The sequence below is a fragment of the Vigna radiata genome, unplaced genomic scaffold, assembly GCF_000741045.1.
Source record: "Vigna radiata var. radiata cultivar VC1973A unplaced genomic scaffold, Vradiata_ver6 scaffold_228, whole genome shotgun sequence".
In the NCBI taxonomy this organism is placed as follows: Eukaryota; Viridiplantae; Streptophyta; class Magnoliopsida; order Fabales; family Fabaceae; genus Vigna; species Vigna radiata.
In genome coordinates, this window is record NW_014543255.1 from 24,671 (window position 1) to 39,747 (window position 15,077).

General features: G+C 32.9%; 1 protein-coding gene across 7 annotated transcripts; it reads left to right on the top strand.

The window, feature by feature from the left end:
• Positions 1-459: 459 nt before the first annotated feature.
• Positions 460-6,095, top strand: LOC106753413 (squamosa promoter-binding-like protein 6). Of its 7 annotated transcripts, none has more exons than XM_014635220.2 (4): positions 460-657; positions 1,410-2,131; positions 2,795-2,931; positions 5,134-6,095. In XM_014635220.2, the coding sequence occupies exons 2-4, from the start codon at positions 1,458-1,460 to the stop codon at positions 5,763-5,765; spliced, it is 1,443 nt and encodes a 480-aa protein (XP_014490706.1). In that variant the 5' UTR covers positions 460-657; positions 1,410-1,457; the 3' UTR covers positions 5,766-6,095. The 7 variants fall into 7 exon arrangements, with proteins under 7 accessions (XP_014490706.1, XP_022633226.1, XP_022633224.1 ...); XM_022777505.1 differs by having other exon boundaries at positions 460-639; XM_022777503.1 differs by lacking the exon at positions 460-657 and adding an exon at positions 666-1,227.
• The last annotated feature ends 8,982 nt before the right edge of the window (positions 6,096-15,077 follow it).

Consider the following 15,077-nt stretch of genomic DNA (forward strand, 5'->3'; position numbering starts at 1 on the left):
ACAGTTTTTAATATTTATAACATAAGAACTAATTTCACAGAAAAATACCCATTGAAAAATCATACGCATAATTTTCATCGCCCAGAAACTAACACAAGTGACTTTCAATAAACTTAGTAGTTCCTGAGGTAAGAGACCCACCAAACTAAATCTGTTAAATGGGAAATTTTCTATTTTGGCATAAAAGTGCCTTGAGAAACAAAATTGTTCCCTCTAGGTTGAAAAAAAATCATAATCATGATCAACCATGTTGTTTAGAGTTTTACTTCTAACTACTAATTTAACTTTTACTCAAAGTTTTAGTCATCATAGATACAAAACAACAACTAAATTCAAAAACACACATTTTCTTCATTATTATAATGTTCAACTTCTTTGGTATGTTTATGTAAATAGAACCAAATCAAATGTACTAGAATGGAATTCTCATGCTGTCTCAAAAGCTACAAAAGACCTCAACATGCTTTTGGTTTGGTAGTAGAGGAAGAAATCATGTTGACTCATGCTCTATCTGCTTCAACGTTACCACTGCTCTGAAAAAAGAAAAAATCTCTAAAAAAAAGTTCTTTTTCTTTCTCTCTCTCTCTCTCTCTCTCACTGTTCACTCTGCTGTGTGCCAAAACTAAAACCACTCACAAGGTGCCACTAATCTGTCAGGTTATTTCAAGATACCATTTTTCTGGTGTTTGGTTCCCAAGAAACTGTTTAGAATAGAATCACGGAACAGTGAGAAGGCCAATTCATTTTCTTCAACCTGTGTCAGCACCAAGCTTGTTTTACATTTTTTTTCTTCCAGTGGTTTGTTTCCCATTTCCTCTCAAGAAAAGAGTCCTTTCAGCTTCTTCTTTCATGGGCATATTCTTTTTCACCTTTATTCTGTTCCAACACTGTTTGAACTACCAACATTTTTACTTTGTCCATTAGGCCTTTGAGCTGAAAAGGAGTTGGAACTTGGGAGATATCTAATCATGCAATCTGGGTTTGGTTTGATTTGATTTACCCTTTTCAATTTTTTTTCTGGGTGCTGGGTTTACCTCAGCGTCAATGTCCCTGTCATAAAAAGTTGAGATTTTTGGGTGCTATTTTTGGCTGGTAGCAGGTCAAGGATTAAGAGTTTCCTGTCTATAAAACAAAGTGGGATCTGATTTTCTTTTTCTTTCCCCTTTTCTTCTTTTGGTGAAAAATTTGCTTTCACATGTCTGTGGGAATTTGTTATATTTTGACAAGGTTGTCATACCTGTTTGTTTTATTTTGTTTCCCTAGTGTTCATTAGTACATGTACTTTATTTGTCTACATCTATTAGTTATGTCTTGAGCAGTGTGTATTCATATATGTATAAAGATATGCCTGAATTTGGTAAAACTTTTGATTTGGCATGGGAGTAATGTATTTCTTTTGATTGTGGTAGGATTCTTCATTACTTCACAGCATCTGTGACTTCAATTTGATTGTACTAATGGAATCTTGGAGTTATGTCCCTGAAGAGAAAGGCTATTTGTTTTCTGATGAAATGGATTTTTCACTTGATGCGTTTATGAGAAGTCGAAGAACATTGGTTGAATGGGACAACAAATCCAACTTTGAGAGAGATGGATTTAATTCAGACAGAGAGGTAGTTAAAAGCATGGAATTTGTGGACTTGGGTTTCCCTGACTTGTTGCAGAAGTCTTCGCATGTTAGCCAACCTCTAGAGACATCAAGCTATGATCTAGATAGTAATTCTAGTAGAAGAGGGAATTCCTCTACACAAGTCATTGCTTTGGATTCTACTATGGGGGAAGAAGAATCTGATTCAAAGCATTTAAGTTCTCTAGTTGAAGCGAAGACTCATGATTCTTCACTGATTGATCTGAAGCTTGGGAGATTAGCAGATTGTAAAGGTACAAGCAGTGATAAAGTTGCAAAAGAAGGGTTTACTTTGACATCCATAAATCCAACTACGCTTTCAAAGAGAGCTCGCACTTCCAGCTTATCTGCACAGGCTCCTGTATGTCAAGTTTATGGTTGTAACATGGATCTTAGTTCCTCAAAAGATTACCACAAAAGGCATAAAGTTTGTGATGCTCACTCCAAAACGGCCAAAGTTATTGTAAATGGCCTTGAACAAAGGTTTTGTCAGCAGTGCAGCAGGTATTTTTGGGTTCCTTTGATGGATAGTTAGTTATATTGAAGTTTTAATACTTCTCTTACATTATGATGGTCAAACTCATGCCATTTGTAAGCTCCTTATATTTGTTTAGCTGGCGAGGTACCTCAATCCTGTTGATTAGAAACACATAAAATTTGAGCAAATTATTGCTAGAAAAAACTCAACAAAAGGTATCAGGGTTTGTTTGGTTTAAAGAGAACAATCTTTTATTTTGATCATAATTACAAGTATTATATTTTTTCTTATTATAAAAAATTTTCACACAAAATCTTCTCAGTGAAAACATAAAACAAGGTAAAGAGCAAGCAACAAAATGGAAAGAAACAAGTTAACATTTTGTAATTACTAGTAAAAGGGACATAAAAGCTGAAATCTTTTTATCAAATCTAAGAATCTTAGTGTTTCCCTTATTTTTACTTTCATTTGTGTCCAAGTGGGTTCTATCAATGCAATTATTTAAAAGTTTTCTTTTCATTCAACAAATGTAGTTCAAATTGGTTTGACAAATGAGAATACTTTATTACTAAACTCCAATCAATCATTTTGTATAACCCCAGATTGACTGTCTTTAATTTGTGGTGGTAAATTTAACCTGATTGTTACCTATGGATTGAATTACACCATTTGTTTTATTTTAAAATTAGGTTCCATTTGCTGGCCGAGTTCGATGATGGCAAGCGCAGTTGCCGCAGGCGCCTAGCTGGACACAATGAACGCCGGAGGAAACCTCAATTTGATTACATGACTGGTAAACAGCACAAGATTCTTCAATCATATCAAGGTATGAAAATTTATCTGTTAGTACCTTCATTAGCATTAGATAGGACAGAATTATCATTTAAATTTTCAACTTTTAAACCTTCTACTTTATTGTCCAAGTGCAATTTTTTATATTGGTAATTTAATGACTGTTGTATTACCTAGCAGCTTCAGTGGATGCTTTTCGTGTCCAGTTTGTTCAGCACATTCTGTTTTTCAAAAACTTCTGTGGTTTTAACTTCTTTAGCAGAAATACAATTTAAACGAACTATCAGGTGTGGCATAGATTGATGACGAAGGGATAATAAATTTCGGAAACAAGGTAGTCATAGTTTTGCTTGATTAAAGATAAAGAGAAATCATTCAAGAAAATTGAGACATTGTAGAATCATAATGTTCAGACAAACACTGATGCTCTAGTAGGAAAAACTAGAGGTTTCAAAGAGGCTTGTTATAAAGGGAATCAAGAAAATTTATGGCACTCTGTAAGAATGATTAGGAAGAAAAATTCATATTGAAAATCCTTGTTTATCGTTTCTTATTAGGATTTATATAGCCGATAACTGGTCATGCATAGCTCAATGCAACTTAACTATGCATAAATGATATTGATAGGAAGCACTCAATACAGTAACCTGAAAACTAGAATCATATTTGAAAATTAACATCATGATGTTTATGATGATTTCTGTATGATATCATCTTCTCCGTACTAAAATACCTACTAGGTAAGCAAACATGCCATAATCATGATGAGAAAAATAAAAAAGAAATTTAATTCATACCCATTTCTTAAATTTAGGTAGCATACTTTAAATCAAATTCTGTAGGATCTATGCAGTAGTACAAAAAATTGAGTTTTTAACAAATTAAGAATTGCCGAAATCGAGAGCAAATGTTGTTGAGTGGCTGCATTTTGTAACATTTCTATGTCAGGAGACTTTCATAGTCATTTTACTTGGGATTTTGGGTGAAGGTCCCTCTGCATATATAACCATGTATTGGAGGGCTTAGAATAAAAATGTAATCTGACTGGTGTAATTTTGAAGATTGGTGTAAATATTTTAATTTGATAAGCTGAGGCAGCAATATATGACATTGATAGGTATTATTTTTTCCTTATGTGTTTTGTATTTTTCTTTTAATGTATGCTCTATTCTTTGTGAGCATATTCCTGAGTTTATGATGCACAAGTTGTATTGTAGAAATCTCTTGTTCAATTGTCAAGGGACTACATATAAATAAGTTTTGGAATTTTTTGTTTGTTGCCTCTAGACATAAACTATATATTTCACGCTTTTTTAGTCACTATTAGTGCAGATATGTCACGACCTTTGTCTGATAGTGTATAACTAAATAATGTTTGTTTGATTCTGTTATAATTTATTCTTCAATTGTTCTGTTCTATCAAATATCAATTATGGTAATGAAGTCATTTAAAGTAGAAAGCCAAATGTTTCTTCTTTTAACAGTAAGATGCCAATACCATAGGATATTTGGGTCAACTCAAGCTAAGTTGGCTATATTAGCTGCACTGAAAGCTTCTTTTATGCTCCCTGTCCAACGACTTTTTGCCAACATCAGAGGAGTTTTCAAAAGATGATGATACAACTCCTTCCATGAACTAAAATTAAAACCATTAAATCCTGAAAAGACAAGCCTAAATTTTTTAAACATTTTAGACAAAGGAAGCACTTACAGGTTCTTTAAATTATGTTATCTCCTTATATCATGGTCCCGGGGAATGATGTGGACCATTTAACTAATGTTGGCATGTATTTGTTAGAATTTTTTATGCACAAAGTTCAAGCAAAGCATACCAGTATTGAAGCATCTTTTCTTTATCATTGTAGGACTTTTACATTCTGCTATTCCTCAGATACCTATAAAATTTTATTTGATTCATAATTAAAATCAGAAAATCATGGTGGAATGTTCTTACAAAGTGTATTCTATAGTCACTGAGAAATATAAGATGCATTGTAAACAAGACAAAAATAATTGTTACTGTTCTAATGAAGTTGAACAAGATCCTTCTCTAATTTCACATCTGATCTCCACAAGTGTTGAAGAAAAGTTTCCTTGTTTTTTTCCCTGTTGGATGTTTGTTATTCCTTTCATGATCTTACTTGTTCCAACAAACCTTTCCAATGGGAAGGGTATATGCACTTATACTACATGTACCAAGAGCCAAGAACTTCTCTTACACTGATTGTGTTATCAGGTACCAAGTATCTAGGGTCCTCATTACAGAACAAACCCCAGTTTCCCTTTCAAAACATATTTCAAAGTGGCATCCTTTTCCATGGAAAACATGCTCAGAACTCTCAGAGTGGACGCATCAAACTGGAAGAAGATTCCTTGTACAGTTCCCAACTTGCTGCACCCGTCACACTTGGTCAGGAATTATCAAGCTGTGCTCTCTCTCTTCTGTCAGATCAGTCACAGTATCCATCACGCCATGCAGCAGGAAATCCATTAGCCGGTTCCCGAATCCTTCACGGCATTCACATTCAAGATAGAGATGACCTAGTATCCGAAACATCTTTGAGGATAACAAGTTCTGCAGATAAATATGCAGCAAACGAGTCCTTTCCATGCAACACAGCCTCTAAGGATGTTATCAAGAATCAAACTGCACCATTCTCTAATGCAGTTCATGCTCTTCAAGACCATCATGGAGATGATATTTGCCAACCATCAGACCTGTTCGACATCAAACACCGTCTTTCCTCGGAACATGGAGCTACAGTTGATCTGTTCCAGTTGTCCTCACATCTTCAGAGGGTGGAGCAGCAAAGAAATTCTGTTTTGGTGAAGTGGGAAAATGAGGACTACTGTTTCCCAACTGTATGAAAGGCTGCTTATTGTTTAAGCCGGAACTGTCATTAACATGTCCTTTTTATTGATACCTATGTTGTGATGCTATAACAGTGGCCATAGTAGTGAGACTCTTCTTACTGAATTGATTCATTTGTGTAGTATGAGATCATTGATGGGTAGCGGAGTGAGGAATATCTTAACTAACAATGGTAGTGGAGAGTGTTTGTAATGAGGAGAAAATGGAGAGACAAGAAAATCCAACTGTATAGCACAGATACCCCTTGAGCATTTCAAAAAGAGAAAAAAAAAAACCAAGCTATTTGGGTTTAGCTGTATTAACGGTCGTAATTTATTGGCCTTGAACTGTTGTTATTGACAGTGACACTCATGTTCATATCTTTGAACATGTCTTTTGTGTTGTTTATGAGACATTCAACTTTGTCTATGGACAACAACAGTAGTCTTAGGCACCCACTTCATTTTGTCATATAAACTGTTTTTTATTGTTATTGGAACCTATATGTCAACCTAGTGCATGTTCATGTTCATGAGACTTGACACATGTGAATTCTTCTCACAAGCAGAATAAATCTTGATTATATAATTGTCCATATTGATTTTATTCAAGTTAATCTTAATTATTCATTCATGGATGTTATGGTTAATATTATTTGTTTAATGATAACTATTTTCTCAAGATTTATCTACACAAAGTATGACAACACCGAAATATATGTTTACACACACATGTACATAAAACTAATAATTGAATTGACAATCTGTAGATTATGATGATAACATGAATAAAATAGATAAATTGATACTTCAAAGTTTCTCATTTAAAGCCATATGCCACTAAAGTTAGATAGTTGGAAATAGTTAGTATTAATCCAAAATAAAGGTTAGGTTCTGAGTGATGGGGTAGATTCAAAGAGAAGATGCAAAATGGAATGAGGACATTAAAAGTAGATATAATTGAAGTATCTACTTTAGAATATATTAATTTAAGGTTCAGGTAGTTGGCTCTTGGGTGGTCCAAAGAACAAAGATAATAATGTTTGATTAGTTTATGAAGAATATACATCCATGAAATAGTGTTATTATCCTTTGAAGAGAGTGTCATCATCTTTTGAAACTTTTACCTTAATTTTTGGCTATATGGTCTCAAAAAGTTTGGGGGATTCTTGACCAGGCCAAACTTTATTTTTACAAAAGGAATGGCTATAATTAGAATGATTGTTCCATATTAGGTATAGTTCTAGGTGGTTACACCCTTTTGCCCTAGGGAATCCCCTTTACAGCTTCATCACTTCCCATAAGAAATTAGCTTAGATCAAACTACTAAATAATAAAGTAATGAAGCAAATTCCCAGAAGCAACACCCATTTTAAATTTGCATGGAATAATGCAACTTGCACTTCATGTAATGGATTCCATCATTACAAAGCACATATTAGTTGCAAGATAGAATCATCTTCGTAAAATATTCTAAGCACCATGTTCACGTGTGAAGACTCTTCTTCACATATACCTACCAGAGAGTTTCAATAATATAATATTATACATGCTCTTCTTCTTCTTATATAAAACAAAACAACACATATATATATATAATCAAATATATGTTCATTTTTTTTTTATTCTCTTTCTCTCTTCTTTACTGTTATTTGTCTTTTAAGAAGCATTTGCAGGATTTTTATTATTATATTTGAGAATCTTGGACTTTCAGAATCGTGAATAGTATTGCGTGTACTCTGATTTCTTATGATAGTTCAAATGTGGTTTGATAATTATAAACTTCTTACTCTTTCGTGCCCTTAAATACACCAAAGAAATTCAAATTATGAAGCTTTTTTTATTCTTTTTGTAGGTTGATTATTTCAATTAAAGAAAATTATTATTTTTAAAATATGAAAGAAATGTAGACTCAGCCTTTTTAGTAACAATTATTAATAACGGAACATTTAAATTATAAGAACAATTGTTAGTAACCTAGTTTTTATAAATGAATATCAAAATGGGATTCAACATGATGAATTAATCTAGCTAATCATTGGTTCAGCTGAGTAAAAAAACAAAAACAATTTTTTATACACTTTTTCATTATAATTATTTATTATTTTTAATTATGTTGATTGATGTAAGAAACTCAAGATCACATAAGAAATTTTATATTTGTTTGATCTTTCCAAATCTACAATGCTTCAAATGCGTGGCCAAGTGAAGATGAGGGAGGAGCAGAACTGATGGCAGGGTGGGTTGAACCCAGAAACCGAACGCAGTGAGTGAAAAATAAAGAAGGTAAAAAAAATTAGGATTAAATTAAATAACTCATAAAGTCAATTTTGAAATTTTGCATAAATGATGGGGTGCAAAAATAAATTGGATGGGGTGCAGAAATGATTGCCTCACAAAAGTCCATAATATCGATTGGTCAATGAAATATAAGCCCGAAAGAAAGTTACATCTCGTTCGCATATTTCTATATATTTGTTTTGATACTATGTACATTAGTATAATGAAAATTTTTTGTCAATTAAAAAAAAAATCTATATTGATTTTGGAATTGACATATATATCTTTGGTATAGAAAATTTTCATTTTTTATGTTTGTTATGTTATAATTGATATAGAAAGTTTTATTTTTATTTTATTATTAAATTTTTTATGAAATCCTAATACCATAAGTAGTACACTTTATTCCAACTTAATGCTCACTATTATTGCTATTCACTCCTTATTCCATTTCCTTCGTCTTTTCATTCACATCTACGAGGTCTGCATTCTTATTGTCTTTTTCTTCAATTAAATACCATTGTCATTCTGCATTTCTTTGTCACATAACAAACATAGTAAATACAATGTGATATTGTACTAATAAACACCAATAACAAGTCCAATAAACACAGTAGCATATTAAGGTTTAAGGATGATTAGAGCAAAAATGACAGAAACTTGTGAGAGCACCACAATAACAAGAATGATAGCTTGATGACTTAGGCTCAAGCCAAGACCCCATTCAAGGACTCATCACTCGTTGCATGATGAGAAAGATCCAAGAAGGAAGTGAAGATGCATCAAAGGAAGGAGAAATGAAGATGTTATTCACTTGGACCAAGTAGGATTCACTCAGTGCACGAAGAGGCTTGCCTAATGAAGCGGCGCCTAGCCCAAACCCTTTCACGCCCAGTGCTAGCGGCTTGTTTAGCATCCTTGAGTGTAGCTCATTTTCCACGTGTTCTAGGCATGAGAAACGTGTGCAAATACATGGCAATTGACCCACGAATTGTGCCTGATGATTAGGCTTGTATGATGCAATGTGGAAAGGGTTGAATCCTCCTAAAAATTCACCCTTTCCCCTCTTTTGTAATCACTTTGAGATATATGTAATGACATGTTGTTGAGATCACTCTAGCCCTCATTTTTCTTTTAGTCATCAGCCAGAGAGAGACCTCAACTTCCTCTAGCCACCCTTCCTTAGTTAGGAACTCAAGCTTCCACCGAAACACCTCACCACATCCATAAACACGAAACTCAAGCCTTAATTCTTCACTCTAATGTGACTTTTGCTACATCCTTCCATCCTTCTATTTTTTAGAGTGATCTAGAGCTTTAATCCAACCTTTGAAAGGAGCCATCAAGTGGTATTCAGAGCTCCGATTGAGCACCATGTGTGAGTTAAGTGTTTTCTTCATAATTTGGGTTGTTTTATTTCATGTTTTGTCTTGTCTTGTTGTATTAATGTGTCATTAACTGTTTCCTTGAGATTGTTCAGTCAATTAGGATTTCTGATTTTATTTGAAGGTTTATGGTGTTTATGCAAGTGTATTTTCTCATTTTATTCAATGATTTCTTTTTAATTGAGTCATTTTCATGTCAAATCCAAATTCAGCCATGGTCATGGTCATGTGCATATGTGTAATCTGATGTATTGTTGAATAGTGTTAAATGTTGAGTTTAAATATGCTTTTATTTTTAATTCATGGTTTAATGTTGAAGAATAATGTGGTGTAAGTTTTATCTAATAAAAAAGAAGCTATGAAATGTGAAAGAGCTTCAGTGATAAACTATCACAAATCTTCACATTCTGTTCGAACTCATTTCTGATTCTGTTTCAAGTTTCTGCTAAGTTTTTGAATCTTTCAAGTAAGTTTTAATTGTTATTTTTGTGATCTATGCTTGTACAAAGTCTAAGTACACCACAAGAACAGTGAATTGTCTAGCAAAACTCAAGTGCTTATGAAAAAGCAATAGTAGAATCTTTTTTAATTCAATTTTCACTGAGACCGAGGTGCTTTAAATGTCCAAATTAAGAGTCACTCATACTTAGCCTTAGACCAGGGTTGAGTTTGCTTTGTTTAAACATTATAGAGTCAATTGCATTGTTGTTTTGCCATTTTATTCACACATACATAGAATTGGTGGTTCAATTTGAGTTATTTTGTGTAATTTTTGTTGTTTCATGTATGATATTCCAGATTTTGTATTAGCTACTGATTTTGTAATTCTAGTGATCCAAACACAGTCTATTTTTCCTAATTAAGGCTTTGGTTTAATCAAAATTAGATAATTCTTGCTAAAAGTGAAAGTCACTTTCAAAACCTCTAAATTTGTGAACATTTCGAGCAAGTTGAACTATTGTTTTGCTGATTGATGAATCTGTTTGTGATTTCGTGATCCATTTTGAATTGTAGAAAAAGTTAAAGTCAATATAATTGCTTCAATTAAGATGTTCATGATATCATAATCCAGTGAAACACATGTAAGACTTGTGTAGATCAATATAGGAGCCTCTAATTTGAAATCAAAAATTTGCAATTTGCCTTAATTTATTGAGGCATTTCATCGAACAATTTTGTTTTTCAATCTTTGAATCATTGTTTGTGTAATTTAGTTCAACTTAACGTGTTTCTTGCTTTCTTAATCTATTCTAGAGCTAATCCTAAGTTCTATTGGCATGCTAACTTGTTTGAATTCCTTTTTCATTGTTTGTCTTATTGAAATACTCGTTTTTTCAAATTGTTAAAATCTGATTCAACTTTATATTTTCTTCTCGAGTGGATTGTTCCATTGGTTAAATTAGCTTGGTTTTTTGGTGTTTTTTACTTCCTCGTAGTGCAGATTTTGTGTTTGCAAGAAACCAAACCTAAGGTAGCATCTTAGGTGGTGGAGGCTAGTTTCACTCTCTAAAGTTGGTGGTTGTAGATGCAATTTGTACTGACTTGAAATGTGTAAGACCTGAGCAAAAATGTAGTAAATAGAGAATTAAGTGGTTTGAGTTTTGAATGTTATTGTTTGGTAATTGGTGTAAAGCTTAGGTGTGTCTTAAAATTATAATTGCTATGTTAATTATTTCTTGTTATTATTAATGAAATGCAATACATGATTGATATGTGATGATTGAGTGATTTATGTGTGTGTGTGACGTCATCAATATGATGTGTTGACTTGTTAATGGAAGGGTGGTTTATAATTTAATGGTTGCGAGTTCAATTTTAGGGAGAAAGAGAGTTAAGAGAAAACTTTGTTTTATTTGTATTTTTGCTTAAGGACAAAATGGTGTTTTACCTTTATTTAATTGGTGTAGAAATTAAATAAGGGGGTGTAAGAAGTAAAAGGGGTATAAATTAAATGAAATAAAATAAAAGAAAGAGGGTGGAATGTGAGATACATGGAGAATAAAGATTTAGATAGATTTGGTTTTTTAAATATATTATTATAAGTGAGGAGATATTAGAGATAAAGTTAGATTGATTTATAAATATTAAGATATAGAGAGAGATAGGTAAAATTGTGTTTAGAAACCTAAAAACTATAAATCTAAGAAAGAAGCATAGGAGAGAGATGTTTTGAAGAGAAGAGAAAGGGCAACAAAAACACTTAATGCAAAGGAAGATTGGTGGTGTTTTGAAGTTGTAGATAAAACCTTAGGATTGACCAAGATATGGAGAGGTTTACTTTTGTTTTATTGTATTAAGAATGTTGGTATATGCTTGATTTTCTTTGGAAGTATGGAAATTTAACTTTATGTGTGAATATATATGTAATTGTTAGTATAATTGTGAACACTTTGAATAATGATTTGATGCTTGTGTGGTTGGCGTAATTTATTGAATTTTGTTACTCTTTGTAACCATGCAACCAATAAATAATGGTTTAACATTCCTTGGATTGTCTTGGAATTCTTTTAAAAAGGGTAAAGCCTTTAATAAGTGGTTTAAAGAAAAAAAAATTCTAAGTAGTTTCAGTTGAGGTTTCTTGTTAATTAATTTTAAATGTGCAAAATTTCATTTTAATTAGGAGAAAGCCATAATTAGCTTATGACATCTAAGCCAAATAATTCTAATACTAGATGTTTCATTTTTTTATTCTCTCAAATAACCTATGGAGAAGAAAACTTTCATAAGTCTTCTCTTTCTTTATTTCTTGTAGACTTAAACCCTAAAAAATATTATGCTTTTCCATGTGTCTTCTTAGCACCCTAATTAAAAGCTTCAAGCTTCTTCTCCATTTCTATCATGGAGGACAACCCAACATGGGGGGAAATCATCAGTGGCTTTTGCAAAGGAGGTGACCTTGTGGTGGCGAGGACGTTGTTGTGGCTCCACCCAACGATGTTTTCGTTCCCTAGTGGCTCGGGGTGGAGCATAGGGTTGTTCTCCGTCTTTTCTTGTTTTCTTATGTTCTGGTTTTCGCGGCTCAAGCGTGGCGCCTCTTTGTGGCCATGAGTTCCATCGTGACAACGTCTAAATAACATGAAATGGGCTGGGTTTTTGTTCCGTATTTCAAATAAGGGTTCCGATTTGGGTTTCGAATTTGGGTCCTACTTTGAGAAGTTCTTGTGCTCTTCTTGTGCTCTTGTGATTTTGAGAGAGAGAGAGAAAGTAGGAGAGTGGTCCAGAGTGAAAGTTTCACGAACAATTTAACAAATTAGAGTTTTCCCTTAATGGATTAAGATTAGAGGAAAACCCAATTTTTTAAGCAAAAACTCCCAAACATCTAGATTTAATCGACTATCCAATTAGTTTAACCGATTATTTCAATTCAACACTCAGAAACAACAATCGCAACAAATAGTGAAAAATCTTAATCGATTGTATAAGTTTCTTAACTTGTTAACAGTAAAAATACAGATAAAAGTCTAATCGATATCCAAACAAAAGATAATGCTAGTTTGTTTACTTGATTTCATTTTTTTATAATAATATTAAATCAATGTTATCATATTCGTCTTTTCTTTTAACATTTTTATCTTTAAAAATTGAAAAAAAAAAACCTAAGTGATTAATAATTTTAGACTGTATCTTTACAAAAATTAACTTTTATATATATATATATATATATATATATATTATAACACAAATTACATCATTGTAAATTAGTAAATATATTTTATTTAACAATATAATAATAAGTATGATATAAAAATATTAAAAAGTATAACATATTAGACTATCTAATAAAATATATAATTTTATATGTGTACATAAATTATATTGTTACTAAGAGTTTATTTAAGTTTTGTACTAGTGCCATACCCACCTTAACCTTGATCTTAACTGAGTTGAGATGAGACTTTGGGGTTGAGATTGTTTTTGACCCCTACTTGAGGAAGCTTACTAAAAGGGGACTTTTTCAAAGATGGGATAGGACTGGGCCATGGGCTATGAATCAAGTTGACACTTCTAGCTAATAATAAACTAACTAAAGATAAAAGATAAAGATAAGATGTCTATATAAGATTCTTTCATGTGCCCCTTCCACTGGAAGCCTTCCAGGAGTCGCTCTTTTTTTGTGCTTCTCGCACTTCGTGTCTCTTGCACCGCCCTCGTCAGTGCCCGGGTGTCATATGCCCACCAGCTTCCGCTTGGTTTGCCCTCGAACCACACCGTACTGGGAGAGGCTAGACTTTGATACCACTGTGTAACACCCATAATTTGGATGTCACGAAAACACGACAAAATTAAAATTTCCTCGAGTCAAAAATAAATTGAAAATTTTATTTCAAAAAGACTTAATACAACTTGAAATATTTTGTAACCAAATACAACACGAAAAGAAATAGTTTGAACCAATTCTTTAATTCTTTACATAATTTAAATTAAACTTCAAAAAATCTCTCCCAACTGCAAATCCCCTCTCTCGTCAATCTCATAGCTCCAAAATGCATTTTCTTTTCGGTAGCCTAACCCATAAGAACTCCATGGTTAAGCGTGCTTAGCCTGGAGTAATTTAGGGATGGGTGACCTTCTGGGAAGTTTTCTCGGAAAGTGTGCAAGTGAGGACAAAACACATTGGAAAGCCTCGTGTTGATGTATGGAGGCAGTCAATATTCCCTGTAAGTTGTCGGGGCGTTACACTTCCTCTACCCGGAAGCAAATGCACTATAATGGTCAAGGTTTTTACAATAAGGTTTCTATAGAGACCTCCACGTCAAAATATAAAACACCTCTTTAACCCTCTAACCAAAATATAGGCACACAACACCCAAAGGACAACAACAAGATATCCCCTCTCTTACAGTCTTTGTCAACTTTTAACAGTCCTCAAAGTTCCTAGAACGTAGCACGTGTTCTTCCTGTAATCACAACAGGGCAGCCACAATCTTTACAAGATTGAGAGAAGTAGATGATCATGTTTCTAGTACACCTCAAGCTTTTCTTTCAGCATAACCTTGCTCGTCAAACAACTATCCAAGAGAGATCTCCACGGTCTTCTTGATGAGTTCTTAGTGCTTCACACAATCTAACAAAGATCAAGATCTGAAACAATAAAAGGAAAATGTTAGAATTACCAAAAGTCTTTGTGTAAGATAGAATCACGTCTATTTATAGATTTCTGTAAAACAGACGCTCCCGTAGTTGACTTCACTACTAATATAGTTGGCTTCAGTCAGACAGTTATGACAGTTAAAACAAATAGTAGCAGTCAGACCAACCAAATTGATTACATATTCAATTTAGTTGATTGGTAATTAATGCTTGAACAAAAAATCAAAATATAGCTATTATAGTTCACAAGCATCAACAGAAATTCAAAACATAACTAACAAAGTCGAGTAGCATGCACATATAGTCGACTAAGTCACTTCAATGCAGTTTTGAAAATCTTTCTTTGCAAAATTACTCATAACACTTGTTTTTGAAAATCTGTGCAAAGTCACTAGTTTTAATCGACTTACTTCATAATGAAGTTGACTTAAAACTTGCAGTTTTGCCACGCAATATAAGTTCAACCAAATGCACATGGTTTTCTTTTCTAAAACATATGTTATGCAATCACAAATGATATCTCATGTAGAAAAACCGTGAATATGCACACATATACAAAATCAATACAAACATA